Below are 23,437 nucleotides of genomic sequence, written 5' to 3'. Positions count from 1 at the left end.
TGGTAAGGCAGAGGCGTTTATATTATAAAGCGTTTAAGAGCAGCAACGAATCTGCGACTAACCTCAGATAGGACTTCAATCCTATCTGGGTTTATTTATAGGCGTCCATGGGCGGCAGTTGCTACTTGCCATCAAATTGACTGTATATTCGTTTACCTACTAATTCTATAATATAAAAGAACTAGAACCTAGAATAGCTATTTAATTACAATTAGTAGTGTATAAGAAAGTAAATAATAGATAATATATTTAGATCCAATTATCTCATTCAAGGACGGGCGTAATTTACAAATTATAATTTCGCACCTCAGTTATTATAACTAGATAATAATGAGGACGTTACGTGTTATTATGGTGATGAGTTTCGTCGTAAACATCCCTTCTAAATATGTGGTAAGTTACATATTTTTGACTTGCTAAATAAATTAATGTTTTTATTTGTAGTAATATATTGCTTAATGCTATAATGTTAATACTTTGAATACGTCGATAACATATTTCTCATGTTTAATTGTAATAATGGTTCCTAGATTAAATTCACTGATGTCTTATTATTTAAAGATATCTTCAAAAAACGATTTAACTTGTTTCTTGACAAGTTATTATAGCATTTAAATAAATACTCAGAAGTAGTAACAAGTATTTAAGCTTGATTTATGGTTCCTGTCTTATTTAAGAACGAGCCCTTGCCCGCGGCTTCGCTCGCGTTACGAAGTAATATTTTCATCCCCTATTTTATCCCCTTGGGGGTAGAATTGATCAAAATCCTTTCTTAACGGATGCCTTCGTCATAACATCTACCTGCATGCCAAAGTTCAGCCCGATCCGTCCAGTGGTTTGGGCTGTTCGTTGATAGATCACTATGTCAGTCAGTCATAGGTATTTTCTTCAAAATTTTCCTTTTCCTTTAATTTGTCACATAACATTACTTCCCAGAATTTGATCCTTATAAGCGACACTATCAGATAGTGGAATAATATAGAGGTGTCATTTTTTTCAAAATGAACTCGTTCGATTCCCGGCTAAGGAAAAAAATATTAAAAAAAACTAATGATGCAGTTTTAGTTTTTATCAAAATCGGCCTCGTAACTCCTTTCAGCATTTTTCGCTAATCCTTATAGTTTCGGATTTGGCCCTGAAGGCCCGTTTGAAAAATTCACCCAGTATATTTAGATGGCTCCTAATATCGACATGTCACGATATTGTGCATAACATCCTAATATAGAGTATTCTATTATAGTTAATAATAACTAGTATTAAAGTATGAACCCGCGTAACATATTACATGGCCCCAGGAGGTCTTTAAACGTCCGTGGGTCCAATATCAATAAATTAGAGGCAGCTGCGTGTAAACCTCAGGGAAACGCATAAATTGATAATAAATGAGGCGAACAAACTGTAATACAGGCACGGCAAATGAAATTACTTCTTAGGTTTATATAACTTTCTAGTTAATTAATAGTGCTTTCATAGTTATACCTAATAGCAACATCAATTTTAAAAGTAAACTTGTAATAACTTGCTTCTTTTAAGCGTTTAATTTGTCACGATTTTTACATATTTTGCAGAAAATTGTAACAGTTTCAATATTAAACTTATTATAATAAACTTCAATTATTTCTCGGCATTATTAGTAGCTTTTTTGATTAATATTAATTGATTGTGTTGTTAAAGTAAAAAATAGTAGTGGTTATTTGTTCCCTCGTCATTCTAGGTTGCAGAAATGTCAAGATTTCGCATCTTGGCACCACAATTAATATGCCCAAAAGACAAAAGCTCTCCGATTGAAAAACCTGATTTTACTGTTATCACGTGAGTAATGATAATATTTGTATTTAAGTTTTTATATATAGGAAATTATTATAAGGTACTATATAGTCCGTAACAAGCAAATCTCTATTACTTACATTTAAGTCACAGATGCGTACTGTAACTAATATTGAAGACTTGTTTATGCCCCCTGATACCCCTTACCTACTGGCCCTACCTTGCCCAAAAGATTCGAGTCCTTCTAAATGTAGGACCCTCTAATGTGTGACTGCACTTGAAGACTAAGTTAAAACATTTGGTGTCACATATCACGTCAACTTAATCCTCTTAATACGATAATTTGAGATTTTATAATAATTTGTGATTCTCCACAGAATTCAAACCAAAGATGATGCTGAGTTTGACATAGATTGGACAGTTCGCTGGCAGCCAATACGATCACCCACACAGAGATTCACTCTAATGGTTTGGAAAACGGTGCGCGCACTCGAAACTAAATTAAACGGACCTCAACCAGAACCTTTCATTTACATCATTAATGATGACGAGGTATTGACAAAGGGACACAATATTTACTGCCTTGTTGCTTACGATGTCGATCGAGCTCAGGCGTACGAGTTCGATACCCATAAATTTAGATATTATGTTTATGTCTGGGTGTTTGTGGGCATGTCTTTGTCTGGCCATGATACTCACAACGTGAAATTCTGAGACAACATGACGTGTAGGCAAACTTGTACCTAATTGAATCTATTGAAACTTGACAACAAATATGAGGGTTATATAAAATCTCAATATATCAAGATTTATATACTTAGTCATGATTTGAAAGTACTAAGCGTGTTGAAAAAATCCTTACTAATATTATAAATCCGAAAGTAACTCTGTCTGTCTGTCTGTCTGGTTGTCTTTTCTTCACGCCTAAACCACTGAACCGATTTTAATGAAATTTTGTACAAAGATAGTCTGAGATCCGAGAACGGACATAGGGTAGTTTTTATCCCGGAAAACCCACGGGAACTACGGATGGCGATCTGAGATCGATTAATCGGAGAATCGATATTTTGAACCAAAATCGATTATTTTAATCGATCTCCAGTAATGGATCGATTCAGTGAATCGATCTTTCAACCCAGAAGATCGAAATTCCATTTTTTCATAATTTACCTACAGTTACTTTACCATGTTTACCATGTTAGTCGATCATCTATCTATTTATATAAAAATGAATATTTGTCTATATACATTTTATAAAATCGGAAACTACGCATTTGATCAAATGATGATCTTTTGCAAAGTTGTTGTCCAAGAGCCCACGAAGGTTTGGGAGTTGGTAAGACCAATTTTCAACAGATGGCACCACTGTCATTCCAATAAAGGTACGAATTTTCTGTTTTATGTGTGTCATATTATATCTTTAAAATGCGGGCGAAGCCGCGGGCACCACTAGTATAAATATATAGAAGAAACGGGGCCAAAAAAGCAGGATTTATCATTCAATTTCATTACCATGCAGCAGCATTTTTTCCCTTAAAAAAGCAATGTTCATACCTCGATTTTCAATATATCTACGTACGTTATACGAAAAACAATTGAAAACCACCATATGCAATATAAAGCTAGAGCTCACATAAAACACAAATAAGTAACTTCTCAAGAAAAACTTTAATCTAGTGTTAAAAGAGTAAAGTCTCATAAAGTAGCCATAAAGAGGCTAACGCCCTGTTGTCTTGTCTAGATTTATTTTAACAAACGGCCTCGTAATTCTATATTAGCTCTTGTCTGTATTAAAATGTTCTTTTAAGAATATAAAAAATCCCATAAACGTGTCTGGTTGTGAGATCAAGAATTCATACCATAAAAATAAATAATAATATAAATTTTATTTGATTAAAACTCCAATTATGAGAACTTATGGTGAAAATGGTTAATACTGGTAGCATTCACCATTACAGTAGTAATAGCAGTAGCCACCTACCAGTACAGCTACAAGATTATCGATTTGTAACAGACTTTTATAACAAGACAGATGGACGAACAGATGGATAACACAAAACGAGAAATCTTCCTATTTTTCATTAAAAAAAATAGCCAAAAATATGAAAACAATGTGCGTCGGACGTTCAAAAATGTTTATGAACTTCATTTCAATATAAATAAGGTATGCCATTCAGGTGCCGACATTCGTAATGAAGTATTTATATAACAATAGTATAACGAAACTGCAGACGTGCGCTCACCGGTAGCTTTATGGGTTTTTTCAGCGGACATTTCATTAAATCAAACTTTATCGTTTATTTAGCTTACCTTTATAAAAGTATGAAATCCTAGCGTGTGATAATGCCTAACTTCTTTTTATATGCACATTCATTTTATGGATGATTACGTATAGAAATACATTCCGTTTTCATATTAGAAGATTATGTAAGTTCTTCAATGGACTTTATATCACGGCGTGCGTAAATTGACATTTTACGCACGCTTCGCGTGCGCAAAACCCCCATTTCCGACCCCGTAATATAAAATTTTATACAACACGCGGACGAAAAATGTTTTTCTGACTCGTGTGATTGCAGTCCTCGCCTGCGGCTCGGCCTGAAAACTCACACTTGTCAGAAAAAAATTTTTCGTCCTCGTATTGTAATGTACTATTAATGCTATTTGCGTATGACCACAGATGTGACCTCTTACCATTGTGGGCTGGAATTTCCTTTGATGTATCAATTTTATTCCCAATCAGTCAAGTGACCTTATAGGACGGTTCATAAATTTCTTAAGATATATTTCATAAGTACATATTAAAAAAAATATTGATGTCTCCTGTATAACTAAATCATTATGATTATTTTGTTGTTATTTCTCTTTTATTATTTTCAGTTACTGTATGGAGTTAATTATATATTCAACGTAACAGGTAAATCAATGAATAGAGAAACGGCGGATCCAAAGTCATTTTTCATAAACAATACACACGGACAACAGACATTAGAAGCTATTGACGGACGGACAGACATGCTGTCTGTGATTCTCATTGGGGCACAGAATACATATACCGATATAGTATATGTTTTGGAGGCTGAGGTCACTACATGCGAACCGATTTATGATTACTATGTGGGTATATTTCTTTTGCACTTGACAATCGACAAAATGTAATAGAACTTTTCGTGCTTTAAAGTATACTACTATAATATAAGTAAAACATAAGAAGGTTAAGAAGAAATAATCTTCAATTTTTTGTTTTTCTATCAACAAATTTCGTACACTGATCTGACTGACTGAACTGACTATATTCTGACCATCTTAACATAGGAAGAGAAAAATATAATAAAATCATTGATCGCCAAAGGCAAATATTAAAAACCTGGACCAAATTTACTACAATGTAAACAAAACTTGCTGACCACCCATTGGCCACCCATTGGCATGACTTGCATTACCTACTATCGCTGGATCAATTGGCTTACCGATTAAGTTAAGACTGGCAAAAGTTGCTCAACTGACTTTTTAGTAGCTTACCTACATGATACATCAACCATCATCCATACATCCATGGATTGCTGTCATCTGCTTTGAATAAAACAAACACAAGCGGCACTTGTCGATCGCTCAAACAACAAATTGGAGTCCTCAGAACGGCAATGGATTAAACCGCAACTCAGTTGCTTAAGCAACAAAATGAACGCCGAAGCAACTTTCCCTTCCAATGTTAACCAACGTACAGTCAGCCTGAAATATAACTTGCCTTGTTTTTACATTACTAATTCACCTTTCAGTTTATTTGGAAAGTTTTTAGTGCGGACATAAAAGAAACTTTTAATATATCTACTATTGGGTCTAGATTGGAGATCCCTTCATTTTCTCTACAACCAGGCCAGATTTACGACGTAACATGCTACATAATAAAAGAAAGTTCTGATGAAATTATAACACAGGTAAATAAGAAATATGTTGTACTCAAATTTTATTTCAATTTTCATTTAGATAAATATTATAAACTGAGAAAATATATCATAATCGTTCAGTTGGTTTATTACGAGTAAATTGTAATAAAGTCAAGTATTAATTTTCCAATTTATCGTTATGAACTCAGATTATCAGTAATAGGTAAAATTCACGAGACAATTTATTTACCTGAGAGCTCTACATAACATTCTCAAGAGATTACAAATTCTACCAACTTTATTGATTGTGGGTAGGTACCAATAAAAACATTGATAGACTAATTGTTTGCAACTCAGCCCCTCAATCAGAATATTGGAGGTTCGGATCCCAGGCACACCTAATTTTTATGTTACGTCCAAATAAGAACGTAATTATCACTTGTTTAGACAGTGAAGGAATACAACGAGAGAAAACATACTTAACAATTCTTTAAAAATGTTCTCAAAGGTTTATTACAAGCATCATAATAGGACAATCCCAGTATGAAACTATGAGCGTAGAAAGCATTATTTATTTATAGTACCAGGATGACCGAGCTTTGCTCGGTATTTTTTTAAACGACGTTTTTTAACAATTAAACCTAACTAGATCGATTTATTTCATCCAAAACTCTCGCATACATTCATAAAAAGTCCTTGAAGTCGTTTCTGAGATTCAGATTATTCGTTTAAAGGTATTAATAGCAAAGTAACAAAAATAAGTGAATCAATTGCAGACTGAGCTACCTTTCGAAGTTGGTTACCGCGGCTTGGAAGTTTACCTTAGCGCAGACAAACTAATTGTCGGCATTGATCATAGCTTCACTATTGAATCCACTGTAATAAACCACGACTACGCCGGTCTACCGTTAACTGTAAGTTTGTGTTCAATGCTCGCTTTTTTTATTTGAAATTTTAAAAGTTATTTTACGTTTTTTTTTTTTACTAGCTGACCCGGCAAACTTTGTACTGACTCAAAATCTATTTATCAAATATATTTCATATAAAATATAGCCCATGTTACTCGTAGATAATGTAGCTTTCGAATGGTAAAAGAATTTTTAAAATCGGTCCATTAGTTTTTGAGCCTATTCATTCATTCTATTTGAGCCAAACAAACAAACAAAGTTTTCCTCTTTATAATATTAGTGTAGATATTCATAAACAAAAGGTGTGTTGTGTTCATAATGCTACTCTTCCTTGACGGTTTGACCGATGTCCAGTATGACGTCACATGTATGATTCTTATATATCTAAGAATCCTGTTTTATACAGTGAGTGGAGCTGTTGTCCAGGACCAGATTTTTATCAAAATTTCCGACCAAATTTTTGATATATAATTAATGTAATTATAATATTATAATCTCAAATTTTAGCACTTCAGCAACTTCCAATATTCTTAATTCGATATTACTTATTTAATAATAGGTACCAGATGCAATTGGGCATACGTTCCACGTGATGTTAAGTGAATATTACAGCACAATAGTTATCCGTTGCCATCCACAAATAGGATAGGAATCCTGTCCGAACCGATCACAGATATCCCAAGGGACTAATTTGGAACTATTCGTATAGCTATCCCTATTTTCCAGAATACAGCAATATTAGGATTTATAGGCAAAAATAGATTTGATGTGCTTGTGTATAAAACACCCATAAAATAGGAATATTGTAATACGACTAATTAAGAAAAACACATTAAGATTGTGTATCTGAAATTTCTAACGTGAAAAAACTAGTAATTCTTTGAGACTATATTAAATTCTAGCTATGACTACTATATATATATATATATATTTAAACGTTACTTTATTCTAATTTGAAGTGTCTAGTAAAGAAGGGACATTACATAAGGCGTCCCATCTTATTATATATTAAGTATTAATAAAAGTAATTAATTAAATTTTTCCTTATTTAATTGTAAAAAAAAATATATTTATTAAGCAGGAAAATTTCGATCTCTACATTGAATATCCAAAATTGGATAGATTTATTATTTATTAGCACGCATTTGTAACCGACCTGTCATCAATCCTATTTGGATTTCATGAACAGTCTGTGATGTTGTATCATCCCCAGGTGGATCATCCCCAAGTGGATCATCCCCAAGTGTATGATCCCCTGAGAAGGTGGTAGAACCCTTCGTGGTTCGACTCCGGCGGCACCACCGCCACTCCTATTTTTACTTAATAACAGCACTGCTAGCCGCTGCTGTGTTCCGGTTTGAAGGGTGTGATAAGGGAGACAGTCTTTTCCGAGGCATTCCAGCTTAGTCCTCAGGGTAGCGGCGCATCTGTGGCCGACATTAGGTGGGAATATCTAATCCTATCTGGGGTTGATTACGTATGTCCATAGGCGGCAGTAGCCACTTACCATCAGGTGTACTGTATGCTCGTCTGCTACTTCTATATTATAAAAAAAATCATCAGGTGAACTACTTGTTTTTTTTTCTACTTCAACTTAATAAAAACTCCAATATGAAAGAAAATATAACAATTGAAATATTTAATAGTTGAGGGTAAACGAAGAGATAATCTCATTTCCGTAGTTCGAATGGCGGTGCTCTATCAATGGAACAGCGTGCGATATCTTCGACGACGCTAACGAGAGTAACTTAATCCTTTCATCTGGATTACCTACTTCGGGACAGTAAGTAACAATGCTCAGTTTATGGCTAGATTAGCACAGATAACAATCTAATCTGAGTAAGATTTTAAAAGAAATTATATTATAGTACTATAACTTATAATTTCACTTAGCCATATGTGTATCGTATATGGACTTGCAAAAACAAGGTAGTCGAAAATTGCCAAATAAATACAAATAAAATTGTCTGTACCTAGTGTACCTATCTAGCGTACTAAATCTTTTGTATTAATTATAAAATCTGTGCGGATTAACTATTGTTCAAAAGTAATGAACCCGTTTTAACGTGCAGTTCCCGATGTTAAAAAGTAATCGGTATCAATAATATTTATACAAAAAATGACGACAAATCTATAAGCCGTGCACGGAGTGTAGTGTTATAACATTTTTAAATATAAAAGATACTTTAATAATAATAACTAACTCAGGTACTCTACTCTATTGCTAAAAATAAATGCTTTGTTATTTATTAACTAAAGTAATATTTCTCAGGTACGAAATTACGGCCATTGTGAGTGTATTGCACCAATTTGCCGAAGCGAAGACTACAATAATAGTCCTAGACTCCATTTTACCAGTTATCCAGGTAAGTTTTATTACTTTTCTGAAATCCGAGGATTTTGCTCGTATTGGATTCCGTTAGGACTTTCCGGAAACGTATTAAGACGATAAGACAATGCAGTAATATTATTAGAAAAAGGTAAGAGATAAGAGGATTGTTATTAGACTGTAATGAGTCTTTTTAGTTAGATTTTAAGTTCGGGTTCGGGATACCTTATTTGTAAAAACATACTTAGGTACTTAATTGTAAAAAAAAATATACAAATCTTGTAATAAAAATATTTTATGACTATAGTTTTAAATGAATATGGAGTGTACCAGATATTCAAATGGTGACTGAAACTAATGAATATCTGCTGTCTGAAGATTTACTATTACTAATGGGCGTAAGGAAGACACTCATCTACCTACGTAGATCTGCCTGTTTCACTACAATTCAGATCGGAATACATTAGCACAAATAGACAGAATTATTTATCCGTGTTTTTTGACATTTTCTAAGATATAGCAAATTTAAGATATTATGTTTTATTTACACAGGTCGAACCCACACCGCGATTAGTAAATGAAGGTACCTCGGTAACTCTAGTTGCGAATGTGAGCAATATAATGCCAATATGCACACTGCAATGGTACTTCGCCACCGAGGAACAATTGAAATCTGCTGTCAATGACATATGTAAGGAGTGCCAGGTATGTCAATAAAATCACATGAAAATTGATTATGTTGACAGTATTCTTTTATAATAATGAAGTACATAGACGAACTAAGCTTTCCGACATAGCTCTCAAAATTAGCAGGCTGAAGTGGCAATGGGCCGGCCACATCGCTCGGAGGACCGATAACCGATGGGGAAGAAAGGTCCTCGAGTGGCGACCACGCGCAGGCAAAAGGAGTTCAGGCCGCCCCCCGACCGGACCGACGACCTGAAGAAGACGGCGGGAAACCGCTGGATTCAACGGGCACGGGACCGGTTGAAGTGGCGCCAATTAGGGGAGGCCTATGTCCAGCAGTGGACCTTGATGGATGGATGGAATGAAGTACATGAATGCTTAGGAAACAAGCTTAAAGTCCACCTGATTCCTGATTGTATGTGACCACCACCATCTTTAACCAACTCCGTGTAGTATAAGGGTTTTACCGATACACCTGAGGACAAAGCTGGAATGCCTCGGAAAAGTATGTCTCCCTTACCACACCCTTCCAACCGAAACACAGCAGCGATTAACACTGTTTTTTTTTATAATAATATAGCAGACGAGCTTGCAGTCCACCTGATGGTAAGTGGCTACTGCCACCCATGGACTTCTCTAATCAACTCCAAATATGATTAGATATTCCTACCTGAGGTCGGCCACAGATGTACCGCTAGCCCTGAGGACTAAGCTGGAACGCCTCGGCAAAGCATGTCTCCCTCACCACACCCTTCAAACCAGAACACAGCAGCGCTTAACACTGCTGTTAATAGGCAGAAATAGGTGTGGCGGTGTTGCCGCTAAAGTCGAATCACGCAGGGTTCTCCCACCACCAAACATACATAGGGTTCTAATATTACCCTAAATTATATTTTTACGTTTAGCTATAGTTATTTATACGTATATAAAAAGTAATCTCTCAGCGGGTAATTAACGAGCGTTTATTGCGCGCACGTATCACATTCTGGTCTGTTAATTTTTTCTCCATAACACGTGATTGCGGTCAGGACGTGAGCCAATCTTCTAATGATGAAAACATTTGCCGACAATTATCTCTGTATTGGTTTCTAATAACAAATAAAGATAAAGATTGTTTCTTTGATAAATATTTATATAAATAAACAAGCTGACCCGGCAAACGTTGTGTTGCCATATACAAAATGTTAAGGGTGACAACCCTTATTACTAAAGGGTATGAAAAATAGATAGTAGCCGTTTCTCAGATCTACTGAATATGCATATAAAATTTGGTGAAAATCGGTAAAGCCGTTTCGGAGGAGTACGGTAACTAACATTGTGACACGAGAATTTTATATACATATAAGATAACCGAAGCAAAAGTATAGGAAGTTGGTGGCAGCAAGTTTATTAAAGATATTATAACTCTCTAAAGACTGATACGAAAAGTTAAACTTCTAATTCAGTGGAACGTATCTTCGGACAATTTTAATTTAGACGAGCTATATACACTTTAGACTTCTACGAGAATATTATGAAGCTTAGCAATATTTACTTAAGAACTCTATTTATTCTCAGAATAAAAAGTAGACTGTGGCTTTTCGGCGTTTTTCGTTCTATCTATTAAACTATTATAGTTTTCACAATGCTTGTAGCTACACTTGCTATGAAACAAAATACTCATAATACTATTTAAAAAAAAATTGTACAGATTCTCATTGTGCGAGTTCAACTCACACTTGGCTGATTTGTTCAATCATGCGCTCTATTTCAAGCATATTTTCATAAATATACCTAAGTATGAAAGGATTCTAAAAACTTGCTTTTCAATAAAAACCTAACACATTCAGCGACTACCTACGGCGAAACTTTTAGTTAGCAGCGAACTTGGCTTCAAGTTTTTTAAAAATTATGTGTCAAAAGCGACTTTTTATCGCGCTTTTACTCAGCGCTTAGCTAGGGTCACCATGGGATTTATGTGTCCTTAATTCAAATATGTTATTTGAAAAGAAATTTCGAGTGTGAACATTCTGCTTCTTAATTAAATACTACAAAAATAAAAAGGCTGCATTTAGAACTGATTATCATAGCGTAATATAAAACAAAATAATGATGAGCGTTTCTCTATTACATAAACTAAAAATTATGGCATGTAAACGTAAAATACAATCCAACTAAAATGTAATTAATTTGTTAATACCGCAAAGATTACAAAATCAGTAAACAACGAAAGCTAGTTTCTCCGAAACGATGATAGATGGCGCTGCATTATCACAATACGTATAGTTCTCGTTTAAAAATATCCCGATTTTCCAAAATCATGGCGAGTCTAACTTCAGCGCTAACAAGCAGGCGGCCTCAACGAACGGCACAGACTCGTTAAAAACTTCGCCTTTCCACACTAGCCGCGCTAAACTTACGATACCATTGTCTGAATCCGGCTAAATAGACCAACCACACTGTTCGTCATACAACATTGAAAATGTATACTTTGATTCATAACTTTGTGAAATTGAAGTGGCAGAGAAGCATATAGTTCACCTAATAGCAAGAGCATCACTGCCGCATGAGCATTTGTAAACAACCACAAATACCTGGACTGGAGTTCAGCCTGAAATAGCAATGCATCTTGTCACCCCAGAGGAATAAGTTGGAATGACTTATCTAATTCTCTCTTACTACATCTCTTGCCTGCAGACAAAAACATAATATAACTTGACACTGCTTTTATGAGAATTCTGTATTTAGATGTATCGGCGGGATTCTATCGTCGAACTACAAAATAATGAATTGAGAATGAATGAATGAATCTGAATTCTTGGATGTCATATTAGACTTCTCAGCCCTTAATGCTCTAATGCTGAACATAGGTCTCTTTCAAGGTGTGCCACTTAGCCCTTAGCCCGATTTTAAGTCCTTCACATACATTTGCTTCTTATCTTCTTTATTTTTTAGCATGGTACACCGATATCAGATGCAATAACGGTTTTCTCTTTAGAAGAAAACTTTCTTTTGGAACTTGCCGACTTTACTAATGACACGGAATGGAGGCAAGTCACCGCAGAGATGAAGGCTAATGCTGGTAGAGCGAGATTCATTACTTCGTGTAACTGCTCTGAAGCTTTCGATTGTGGAAGTAACGATATCGCGTACGCTGATGTGCATTTTAAGCTGAATGAAGCACCAAGGACTGGTAATGTCACGGTAATTTTGTCTTTAGTAACATTTTTATAATTGATTTTAATACAGATATGTTTAGATATTCATAGAACGCGTTTATATTACGAAAGAAAGAATGTTAGTTATTATACTTAATACGGATACTTAATTTCTTGAAAATATGACTTTTCCTTCAGTTGGTGTATCATTACTTATTAGAATTTGCTTCTTATGAGCGATACCACCCAATGGCGTTTCTTTTTTCAAAATTAATTCATTTAATTCCGGCTAGGGACATCGATTTTTTAATCTAAATCTTTTATCAAAATCGGCCTCGTACGCATAATGAAAAAAAAACCTTATGTATATATATAATAGTAGATAAACAAGACAATTTTGCTTCAAAACGATTTAAATAACCTTGTTTCATGGTGTGCTTTGAATAGTATGAATTTAAATATTTCTAAATGCTGCAAAATTCGTTTTACCAGAAAGAAAGTCAAATCTCAAACTTCTACCTATTACATTAACAGAGAGCCGTTATCCGAAACTAATCATGTCCGTGACTTGGGTGTCGTTCTCGACAATAAACTTCGATTCAACTTGCATATCGACCACATTGTTAAAAAAGGATTCAAAATGCTGGGATTCGTCTTGTGTAATTGCAGGGACTTCAAAAATCCATCCACAAAAGTTACAATTTTCTCTGCTCTTGTTCGCAGCGGCCTTGAATATTGCAGCGTTGTGTGGAACCCACATTACAATATTTATAATAAACGTCTAGAAAGTATTCAAAAAAGATTTTTGTGGCACCTGTCATATAGCTGCAACTTAGCAAAATCGCTGCCTTCTTACGAAGATCGGTTGCAATACTTTCGCCTAAAATCTCTTTCTAATCGTAGAAGGCAACTAGACTACATGTTTCTGTACAAGCTAGTTAATGGTCAAATCGATGCTCCTCATCTTCTTTCTCAAATTAACATATCTGTTCCAAGAAGGATGCCTAGATCACTGAAGTACAAACCATTTTCTGTAAAACCTGCGCGCTCTAACCTTGGTCATCATTCTCCTTTGAACAGAATGCAGAGGAATTACAACAATATTCACAACCTAAGCCTCGAAAATAATTCTGAAAAAGCAATTGATATATTCTCGAATACATTTGATGCATTTAAAGGTTACACTTGTTATTCTAAGGACCACTAATATAAATTATATTCTTATTTCAATTACAATTATATAATTTTATTATTACGTGTTAAATTTAATCTTCTGTATTGTTTTGTGTTTTTTAATTGATTTGCATTTTCTTAATTAATTTAATTACTCTCATAGTCAAATTAATAGTGTATCGTTGTATATTTTTAAGAATGTATTGCTATGTAATTATTTTATATTCTTATCGCATCTTATCCGATTGATATACTCAATTGTAGATATTAATGTTTTTAATTAATTTAATTAAGAGTTAATTAAGAGCTAATGCTCTTACTTGTTTTCTATTGCATGCCGTTTGCACCTATAAGTGAAGTGACACTTATTGCTCATATACATATAAAGTGTACAATGGATTTGTTAGTGATTACTTCGTTGGTGCAACTTTCAATAAATAAATAAATAAAAATAAATAAACAATAAAAGGGTTAAGGGTTATAAATCTTCCTCCAAGAGTTCTAAAAAGGCTCAAAAGCTTTTAGCATATAAAAACAAATTCATTTTATTTTCATTTCAGTTACATCCTTCGGATGGGACAGCTCTGGAGACAATATTCCGAGTCAGTACTCACGCAGCAAGGGACCCCGACAGCCCACTTCGCTATTCGTTTTATTGCACTATAGGAAACAATACGCTGATGCTTGGGTCCTATTTAGAACATTTTGCTGTGGAGACATTTCTGCCTTATGTCGGTAATAACTTTAAGGCTATATGTATACTATGTTGTCTAAGCTTTAAGTCATAAATATTATGGTTTTATAGATAGAATTTAGTATCTGTAATGAGTCATTGCAATTTGTCGGCAGCCTATTACTAACCCAGTCTAAGAGGACTTCCTTTGAATCTCCTCTCAGGGTGACCACGACAGTCCTTGCTAGCCAAATACGAATTAGTAGACTTCACATACCTTTAAGAACTTGCAATTTGTATTCGTTTCTTCACGATGGTGTACATCACTGTCAATGTATTTATAAATTACAAGCTGACCCGGCAAATGTTGTGTTGCCATATAAATAAAAAAATGTTAAGGTTGAACAACCCTTATCAATTAGGGGTATGAAAAATAGATATTAGCCGATTCTCAGACCTACTGAATATGCATATAAAATTTGGTGAAAATCGGTAAAGCCGTTTCAGAGGCGTACGGTTACTAACATTGTGATACGAGAATTTTATACATAATATGTATTTTTATTACATATTTAAATTAATAAAATAATAATTTATTTGATTAGGAAAACATAATATTATATATTATTAATAAAACCCAAAAAAAATAATAACTACATAAATAAAATGTTTACCATAAAATATCATATATAATTCATCCTTAAATAATAACGTTTTTCATTCAATTTGAAATTCATTGCTGGTTTTAACTCAAGCTCAAACGGAATAATCATTCATTCACCAAGATCATAAATTCTCAGCATAAATCTCGTTGGCATGTGAAAAATGATGAAGCCATTATGGACTATCATTCTGAGTAAACAAATACAGAAATGAAATAAGAAAACTAAACAGCACTTCGGGTATATCCCTGAAGACGAGAAAATCATGATTGTTCAAAAATATACGTAATTTTCTTGCCAAATAATGGAAAGGCTGACCCTTTCCTATTCCATTTCACGCATCAAAACAGGACACTCGTTTAGCTAATAGAATATAATATATACGTGAACACGTATAAGACTCTCTGAAAGCTTTTCTATCACGTTTCCTAGAAATATCGATACGCTACGCACGTATGAGATATATAGATACGGATTTATACCTATATGATCCACGTATTGTAAGGGTACTTTTACAAACTACAGGAAGCTTTTAAGTAAGATCAAAAGGATTTTGTGAAGGTAATTGTTCCTCAAGACACAAAAATATGTAATTTAAACACTGATTAGGTATTTATTTGGTTATCCCTTTTATTGGTTTAGGTTCTCGTCATATAATAAGCGACTTAAATAAGTAATAATGGTATGTGCAACTCGTATGAATCGTAGCTCGTAGAGATATTATGAATAAATATATGATAAAAAAAGTTCGTAAAAGCGAGCTGTATAATAATGTTATTTTATTTTTCGTATACTTCTAAGCAAACCATTTCATTTGACATCCACATTATTGGAGTGCGTTAATAATTGATCCATCATGCGACGTCCACCATATTGAATTTTGAATGACGTCACTATACTAAACATGCATTGTCATCCATATAAACCTGTATCCAAAAATTTTGCTCAATCGGTTGGGGCTAACAAGCAAGGCAAATTAAAAGCTTGTAAAAAGCAATAGATTTGGACTTCGGCTTTTTTCGAATTAATCTTTAAAATAGTTAGTAGTTTATAGCTTTCAGTGTGACAAGAACTACGATTAATGTGTCTCCGAGGGACAGTATAAGGAGTACAAGGCCGAGGTACGCCATGGGAGTAAGAAGTGTAGCATCCATCTGAATCATTCACGTTTCAATCAGACCCTGCTTGATGTATGGCCGACGGAATAACAAAATAAACCTATGTGCCGATGCCATTGTATATTTTATAACTTTTAGATTTTCTGGAACCACGTTTTTTCCTTTGATAAATGGGAATAGGCGTATTTGGAACCTGTACCCTTACCAGGAGTTTTTACGTTTCGACAAATATGACTGTTTTGGTATTTGTTTACGTATTTGCCCATATAAATTCCAATCAGCGCCCCTAGCGGATTGTGTCAGAACTAGGAAATCGTATTGGCCCATACGTAAGCAAATACTAAAACAGACATATTTGTCGAAACGTAAAAACTCCTGGTAAGGGTAGGTAGCTACTGAAGTGGAGTACACGAGTAGCTTGAAAGGCATCCCAATCTGCGGATACAAGAATCGATTCCGAAAAACTCGTTTATCTTATTAGGAATTTCGAAGTTATAAAAGTATTAAAAGTCTATAATCAATCTCTTTAATGATGACGGAAAAAAAATTGAAAACCTATGCGGCCAAGAGGTCTTTTAAAAAGTTCTCAAAGGTGTGTTAGTCTACTGAACCACATTGGCCATCGTGGGCTGTAGCCTACACCTCTCTCGCTCTGAGAGGAGCCCAATAGTGGGAACAGTCGTAGCCCCATAGTGGGATAGCAATGAGATGATGGTAACTTGAAACCTTATTTAATTTTGTTAGTTAAATCTAGTCCAATTAGAATCGGTGGTATTTATAATTAGAAATTATTAATAAGGTATAAAATATAAAGTTGAATGGGACGAATAAGTTTCTTGGAAGTATAACAATAATATTATTCTAATACTTTTTTTTTAAATATTATAAGAGTAGCAGACGAGCATACAGTCCACCTGATGGTAAGTAAGGCTACTGCCGCCCATGGACACCTGTAATCAACCCCAGATAAAATTAGATATTCCTACATGAGGTCGGCCACAGATGCGCCGCTACCCCTGAGGACTAAGCTGGAACGCCTCGGAAAAGTCTGTCTCCCTTACCACACCCTTCAAACCGGAACACAGCAGCGCTTAACACTGCTATTATTAGGTAGAAATAGGTGTGGCGGTGGTGCCGCCGGAGTCGAACCACAAAGTCTACCACCTTTAAGTTCGTTCTACCACCTTAATACTATTCTATCTAAAAACACTTTTAGAAATTTTGCTTTGCAACTTTATTACTCTACCTATATTTGGTAACTTTGTCAGAATTAGTGTGCCACAGAAAATCGACGTAGCGGCGGTACCGACCTGGTAGAACCTGGCTTGGCTCTACCAATCACCTCCCTGTTTATGGGGAGATTGTTACCTAACGGCTGTTGGTTCCATGAATATATTAATGGAAACTTTTATTATGACCAAGTAGTAAGCGGGCATACAAAGAATTAAGCTTCAATTTAATTTAATTTAAAGTTCAATTTCTTCTTTCAGATGGTGGTACAGAAATATGGGTAGAAGTTTGTGACATTCTCGGCGCGTGCTCGAAGAGTGAATTCATAAAAGTCCATTTGCTAAAGGGTGGAGGTCGAACTATAAAAATCCTGATGGCTGAAACATTAGCCCACATAAAACGCTGTGAGATGATCCTATTGCAGCGAGTGGCTATAGCAACATTGGTCACGTATAATGTAGGTTTATTGGTATCTATATTGCTTTTTAGGGTTCCCTATCCAAAGACTAAAAACCCATTACTACCTACCCGCTGTCTGTACAGCTGTACATCCGACTTTCCATCCGTTTCAGGGTAAATACTTAACATTTTTACTACGCATATATTTTTATGGCTGCTATGATATAAATAAATAATATATAAATAATAGCAGATAAAAATGATATAAATAACGCTATGATAAACATGTATGGAACCCCCCGTGTGCAGGCTCGACTAGCACTTAGTAGAGATGTGCCGAGTCAGGTCGACTCGAGTCAGTACTCGAGTACTTACATAAACTCGCATACTCGAGTACCAATAGTGATACTCGAGTACCAGTAATACTCGAATACTGACGATACTCGTACACTACAACTACTACTCGTACAAGTAAAAACTTGATTAATTTTGTGTAGTGAGTGGCTAGTGAGTGAGTTTTTTTTTTTGCTCTTCCGTGCTATTGGACTGTATGTTGTGCAAAGTACTCGAGTACTTTGTGAATACTTTGGACTCGAGTACTGACTCGATTCTTTTTTATATGAGTACTAAAGTACTCGAATACCAAAAATGGCCGACTCGGCACATCATTAGTACTTAGCCGACTGCTTGATAATGAATCTTAAAATTATAAAAGATAGTGCGTTGACCCGCGGCTAAGTCGTCTTTTGGTTGTTTAGAAGTCCATTACAGTAAGTTATCTGCATATGTATGCTTAATTTTTATATTTATCGTTTGCTATTACATAATTCAGTAAACAGGTCAACGGCTAAAACAAAAGTAATAACAAATCCCGATTCAAAACACCTAAATGTTTCCCCATTCGAATCGAATGACCACAACGGCGTTATCAGCTAGATATGTATTGATAAATGTGTTTATCCACAGAACGCGGGACAAACGGAACCCCTGACAGTATTTACGGCGTTCTTGCTTGACTCCGTGCCAGCTTTGTCCAACTGCATTTCCCAATACGACCAATATTTAGAATTTTTGAACAACTTAGCCCTTCTGGGTTTTGATATAAGTGGTTTTGTTTGATATTTGAACTTTAAATAACAGAAACTTTCTCATTTCTTCATGCAAAACGTTTTAATACTTATTGCAAATTAATCTCAATCATGGTTCAATTGTTGTTTCCTAATTCTTGTGAATTCTAATAAAAGATAATTGCTACTTAAAGGTTTTTTTAAGTTACCCAAACTAGTTATTACTAAGAACATACACCTGTGTAGGTAGGTATATTCTATTTAGTAGTTCCCTTAAAGGTAACATTTTCAAAAACTCTTTCTGAGTACTTTTCTGCAAAAATATTTTTACAGTGAGTAGGTACTATGAAGGTGAATATGAAAACATTATATTGCACAGTGTAATCATATTGGATTGGAAAGAGTATTGTACAAAGAGCAAAGGATTTGAATCTTATACCTAAACAAAAAAGAAGTACTTCAAAAGTATATTCACAAATAAAACAAGAAGCACCAACCCTAATTTCTCCCAGCAGGTACATACTCCTAGACAAAGCTTCGGTGCGTGTAATCACGCAGTTCCAACAATGGGAAGAAAAGGAAAATAAAACATTTGTATGTATGTACTCTACATGAAACGACTGCTCCCACGAGCTTGTTAGCGACAGCTCGGATACATTACAAAGCAACGTTTGCGATTAGTACAAGAGAAATTATATATGTTATCGACAAAATACATTTTGGGAAAATCTTCCGAAGCGCTGGCATAATTCTTGCTTTTTTATCAAATAACACACACATTAATGCACCATTTCTAATCGATTCTAACTAGCTTAGTTAAAAAAAAAGATACCGGCCGAATTGATAACCACCTCCTTTTTGAAGTCGGTTAAAAAGGCGCATTCTTCCTCTCCATTCTCGAAGAAGTACCTATCTCAACCCGAGTCCTGTAGAACTGTTCCGTGATGAAGCAGAGGAAGGTCGGTCCAGTTTGTCATAGCTTTTGAATTTGAAGCTGGTAGAGCAAGTATGGCTCGTCCAAAGAGGCTGCCACACGCATTGCTAGTGTGAAGTAGTGCTGCGGTGGAGGATGCCGGTTGAGTTACATATGAGGCGATACCTTAGTCCTTAAGAGCTACTCTTAATCTTAAAGCATCTGTGATAGATTTCAAATAGTGCTAATTCCAGATGGCATTGGTCACAAATTTCCAGATAGGAATTAGGTGAACTGCAAGCTCATTTGCTATCCCAATAAAAAAATAAGAGATTATCAAACTTATTATATACTCGTAAAACCTTGGATAAAACATGACTTAAGCTGACGCTTACATAACTGACGTTAACAACCTACTGTAACATTTAAAACTTCAAAAGCACAAAAATTAAAGCTTTTATTGCAGATATATACTGTGGCGACCTCCCGCTACTCGTCAAGAGATGGCGCCACGAGTATTCTGAATCACGCTATCGAAGTTTTCTAAACATGTGGTAAATATGTTCCGAACTAAGACTACCGGAGCACGGCAGCAAAATACTTTATTCGGGATTAATACAGTGTTATTTTAATATTATGTCCTATTCGCTTATGACTTAAAGAATACAGCATAGCTCCGCTGTGAGTACCGTAGTACCGATGTCGCGAGCTTTCTTTTCTCTTAACGAACCGATATTCGATCGCCAGCGAAGTGCTTCGCTATACGCCTTGAGCAATTCGTACCCGTATGTAGCATTTCAGTTTTAAACTTTAAAATACTTCGTAGTATTTTTAGCTTATCCCTTCCTTCAGTTTTGTTATATCACCTATATCAGAAGTTCCAATACCTTATTTTTTGTTCACGAGGGAGAATCCTTCAAAAGGTACCCGATGCCGTGGGAGTGACACAGGTTTATGTGGGATTCTTACCGCACTAAAGCCCCCCCGGTGGCCGTCCTCGGCGCTGCGTAGAGGACTCCGGGATCTCCAAAGGAACGCAACCGGAGTCCTCTTAGCGCGTTGCCCCTTCGGGCTCCGCCCAGGTGCCGTACTATTCTTGTCCCGGAACTACAGGGATAGATAAGAAGTTCCAATACCTAGTGTATTTGTAGGAACGTAAGCGTATATAAGGAACATAAGGTAAATATATCCTGTTTATCTCCTTTGCAAGAAACAATTTCAAAAACTTTTTCTTTGAACTCTTACATACATCAAAAGTTTATGCCCAAATAAAACAAAAAAAATTATAAGCAACTGTAAACATATAGTGCAAGGCCATAGCCCTCCTAGACTTTACCTGCATAACTTATTTTCTTAAATTCCTGCTTTACTTTGGACCTGCTGGGTTGTCAAAAAACAATTATTGCACTTATTAGTGTTAATCTTAAATGAAACTGAATCTATTTTACTGGAATTTGTAGCCATTACGAATAAGACTTTCTATCTACTTATACATACTATTTATTTTAATCTACGTAGTCTTAATGATTATTGACAGTAAATAAAATAACCTACAAAACCTTATTTATTCTTCTTATTACATAAATCAGCTTAAACGTTGTCGGTACTTAGTTAGAAATATGACTAATTTAGTACAAATATACAGATAATACGCAAAGGTTGTAACTAAGTACCGGTAATGATAAGGAATTCATGGAGCATTCAGGTAAAAAATATTTTAAAGATGCCGCCGTTATAACTTTTTGAATTACAATATTATTATTATCTTACAAATACGGACCTTACCCGAAATCCGATATAAAATATAATAATATACTAGTTAACTAAAATTTAATAAAATGTATATTACATGACATATCTTATTAGTGTTTTATTGCATATTTTAGATCATATTTGAATTGTAGGTACATTATTTCGTTAACTTATTTAATTTAATTGATATATAATTCGCGTTTACATAAATTAAGTATTAATTTCATATATGTGATTCTTAGTCCTTAAGGGCCCACAGACCTCTAGGTACTTTACTATAATATGGAGCTGGTTACACATATCCACTACCTCCCATATATACTGGAACCAGCTCCATACAGAACGAGGGCTCTACCAGAAGCAAATCACAGATGCAATTACCAACTGAAGCTTTTTTTATAATATAGGCGTAGCAGACGAGCATGCAGTCCACCTGATGGTAAGTGGCTAATGCCACGGCCACAGATGCGCCGCTACCCCTGAGAACTAAGCTGGAACGCCTCGGATAAGTATGTCTCCCTTACCACACCCTTCAAACTAGAACTGCTGTTATGAGGTAGACATAGATATGGTGGTGTAAGTTAAGATATGAATAACAATTCTAGTTACCACAGATATTTATTATTATTAAAAAAGTATGACAGAGCTTAGAAACAGTAGGTAGGTAATAATAATAAAATATTTAACAACGCCTTAAACCGGCTTTAACAGGTAATAAACTCTGTACTAGAGATAAGAAACAAAAGGCTCATTAAAGCACCCCTAGATGAGGGAAGGGATGCATCCCCAAGTATATAAAGAAAAAAATTAAAAAGACTAACTCATTCAAAAATTGCGTTTGCACAGCTAAGTTACGGAACTACAAGTATTTTTTTTATAATAAAATAAGTTTTGTGAACCATTTAAATAATTTATTGTTACGCTTACAAGTATTTAAAAAAATTGCTAGTGTTTTTTCTGAAAAATATTTATACAAAGTTACAAATAACAATATGCCAAACCGGGTAAGTCCCTTCTTCAGAAATTTTAAAATAATATTTTTTTTTTAATAATGAGTATCTTTTGTATTTTTTTCTCTCTCTCTTCGATCCGTTTTCCTCACTACTGAGGGTCGTGACCGCCATGATTCGTGTTGAGCACAGTTCGGATAATATCGCGCCATTTGCTGCGGTTCTCGGCTGTTTGCATAGCATCATGAACTGAGGTGTGGAGAGATGTTCGAACTTGATCAGACCAACGTATCGGGCTTCGTCCCCGAGGTCTCTTTCCTTCGATCTTACCGGTGACCATAAGTTTTTCGAGATTTTCACCGGATTTTCTGGCTATGTGACCGAAGTACTCAAGGATCCTCTGAAGGCAGATAGTAGAGAGCCTTGTTCTAATGGATAGTTGTTTAAGTATTGATACGTTGGTCCTGTGCGCTATCCATGGTATTCGTAGCATTTTTCTCCAGCACCACATCTCGAAAGCATCTATGCGTTTTCGATCTGCAGCTTTTAAAGTCCATGTCTCAGCGCCATACATAAATATGGAAAATACCAGGGTTCTGACAAGCTTAGTCTTGGTGCGGGTCGAGATGTTTCTATCTTTCCAGATTGTTTGAAGCTGAGACATGGCATTCTTTGCCATGCTTATGCGCCGACGTATTTCACCTTCACAGGATCCGTTACTACTGATGTTAGAACCTAGGTATATGAAGTTCTCCACAATTTGTAGGCCAAGTAGTCCTCTAAGT

At 35.2% G+C, this 23,437-nt stretch overlaps 1 protein-coding gene and 2 long non-coding RNA genes across 3 annotated transcripts; all 3 read left to right on the top strand.

Moving 5' to 3' along the window:
• Positions 1–1,713: 1,713 nt before the first annotated feature.
• Positions 1,714–5,699, top strand: LOC140742505 (uncharacterized). The gene is made up of 4 exons (XR_012102291.1): positions 1,714–1,812; positions 2,145–2,319; positions 4,648–4,884; positions 5,547–5,699. It is a non-coding gene; the product is annotated as an uncharacterized LOC140742505 (long non-coding RNA).
• Positions 5,700–6,150: 451 nt separating this feature from the next.
• On the top strand, positions 6,151–9,780 carry LOC140742552 (uncharacterized). Its single transcript, XM_073073454.1, has 5 exons — positions 6,151–6,195; positions 6,431–6,568; positions 8,245–8,345; positions 8,835–8,928; positions 9,444–9,780. Exons 1-5 carry the CDS (start codon positions 6,151–6,153, stop codon positions 9,606–9,608), a joined length of 543 nt encoding a protein of 180 aa, XP_072929555.1. The 3' UTR covers positions 9,609–9,780.
• Positions 9,781–14,453: 4,673 nt separating this feature from the next.
• LOC140742504 (uncharacterized) lies at positions 14,454–19,122 on the top strand. Its single transcript, XR_012102290.1, has 3 exons — positions 14,454–14,623; positions 17,832–18,028; positions 18,937–19,122. It is a non-coding gene; the product is annotated as an uncharacterized LOC140742504 (long non-coding RNA).
• Positions 19,123–23,437: the final 4,315 nt, after the last annotated feature.

This window comes from Epargyreus clarus, unplaced genomic scaffold (genome assembly GCF_041222505.1).
Source record: "Epargyreus clarus isolate Ecla_fem2 unplaced genomic scaffold, WU_Ecla_fem_2.2 ptg000006l, whole genome shotgun sequence".
NCBI classification, from domain to species: domain Eukaryota; kingdom Metazoa; phylum Arthropoda; class Insecta; order Lepidoptera; family Hesperiidae; genus Epargyreus; species Epargyreus clarus.
This window is presented reverse-complemented; position numbering and strand designations above follow the sequence as displayed.

Coding starts and splice junctions, on each gene's coding strand:
- LOC140742552 (XM_073073454.1), top strand. CDS start 6,151: ATGTTCTCAAAGGTTTATTACAAGCATCATAATAGGACAATCCCA. Junction 6,569..8,244: donor ACGCCGGTCTACCGTTAACT/GTAAGTTTGTGT, acceptor TCATTTCCGTAG/TTCGAATGGCGGTGCTCTAT. Junction 8,346..8,834: donor GGATTACCTACTTCGGGACA/GTAAGTAACAAT, acceptor AATATTTCTCAG/GTACGAAATTACGGCCATTG.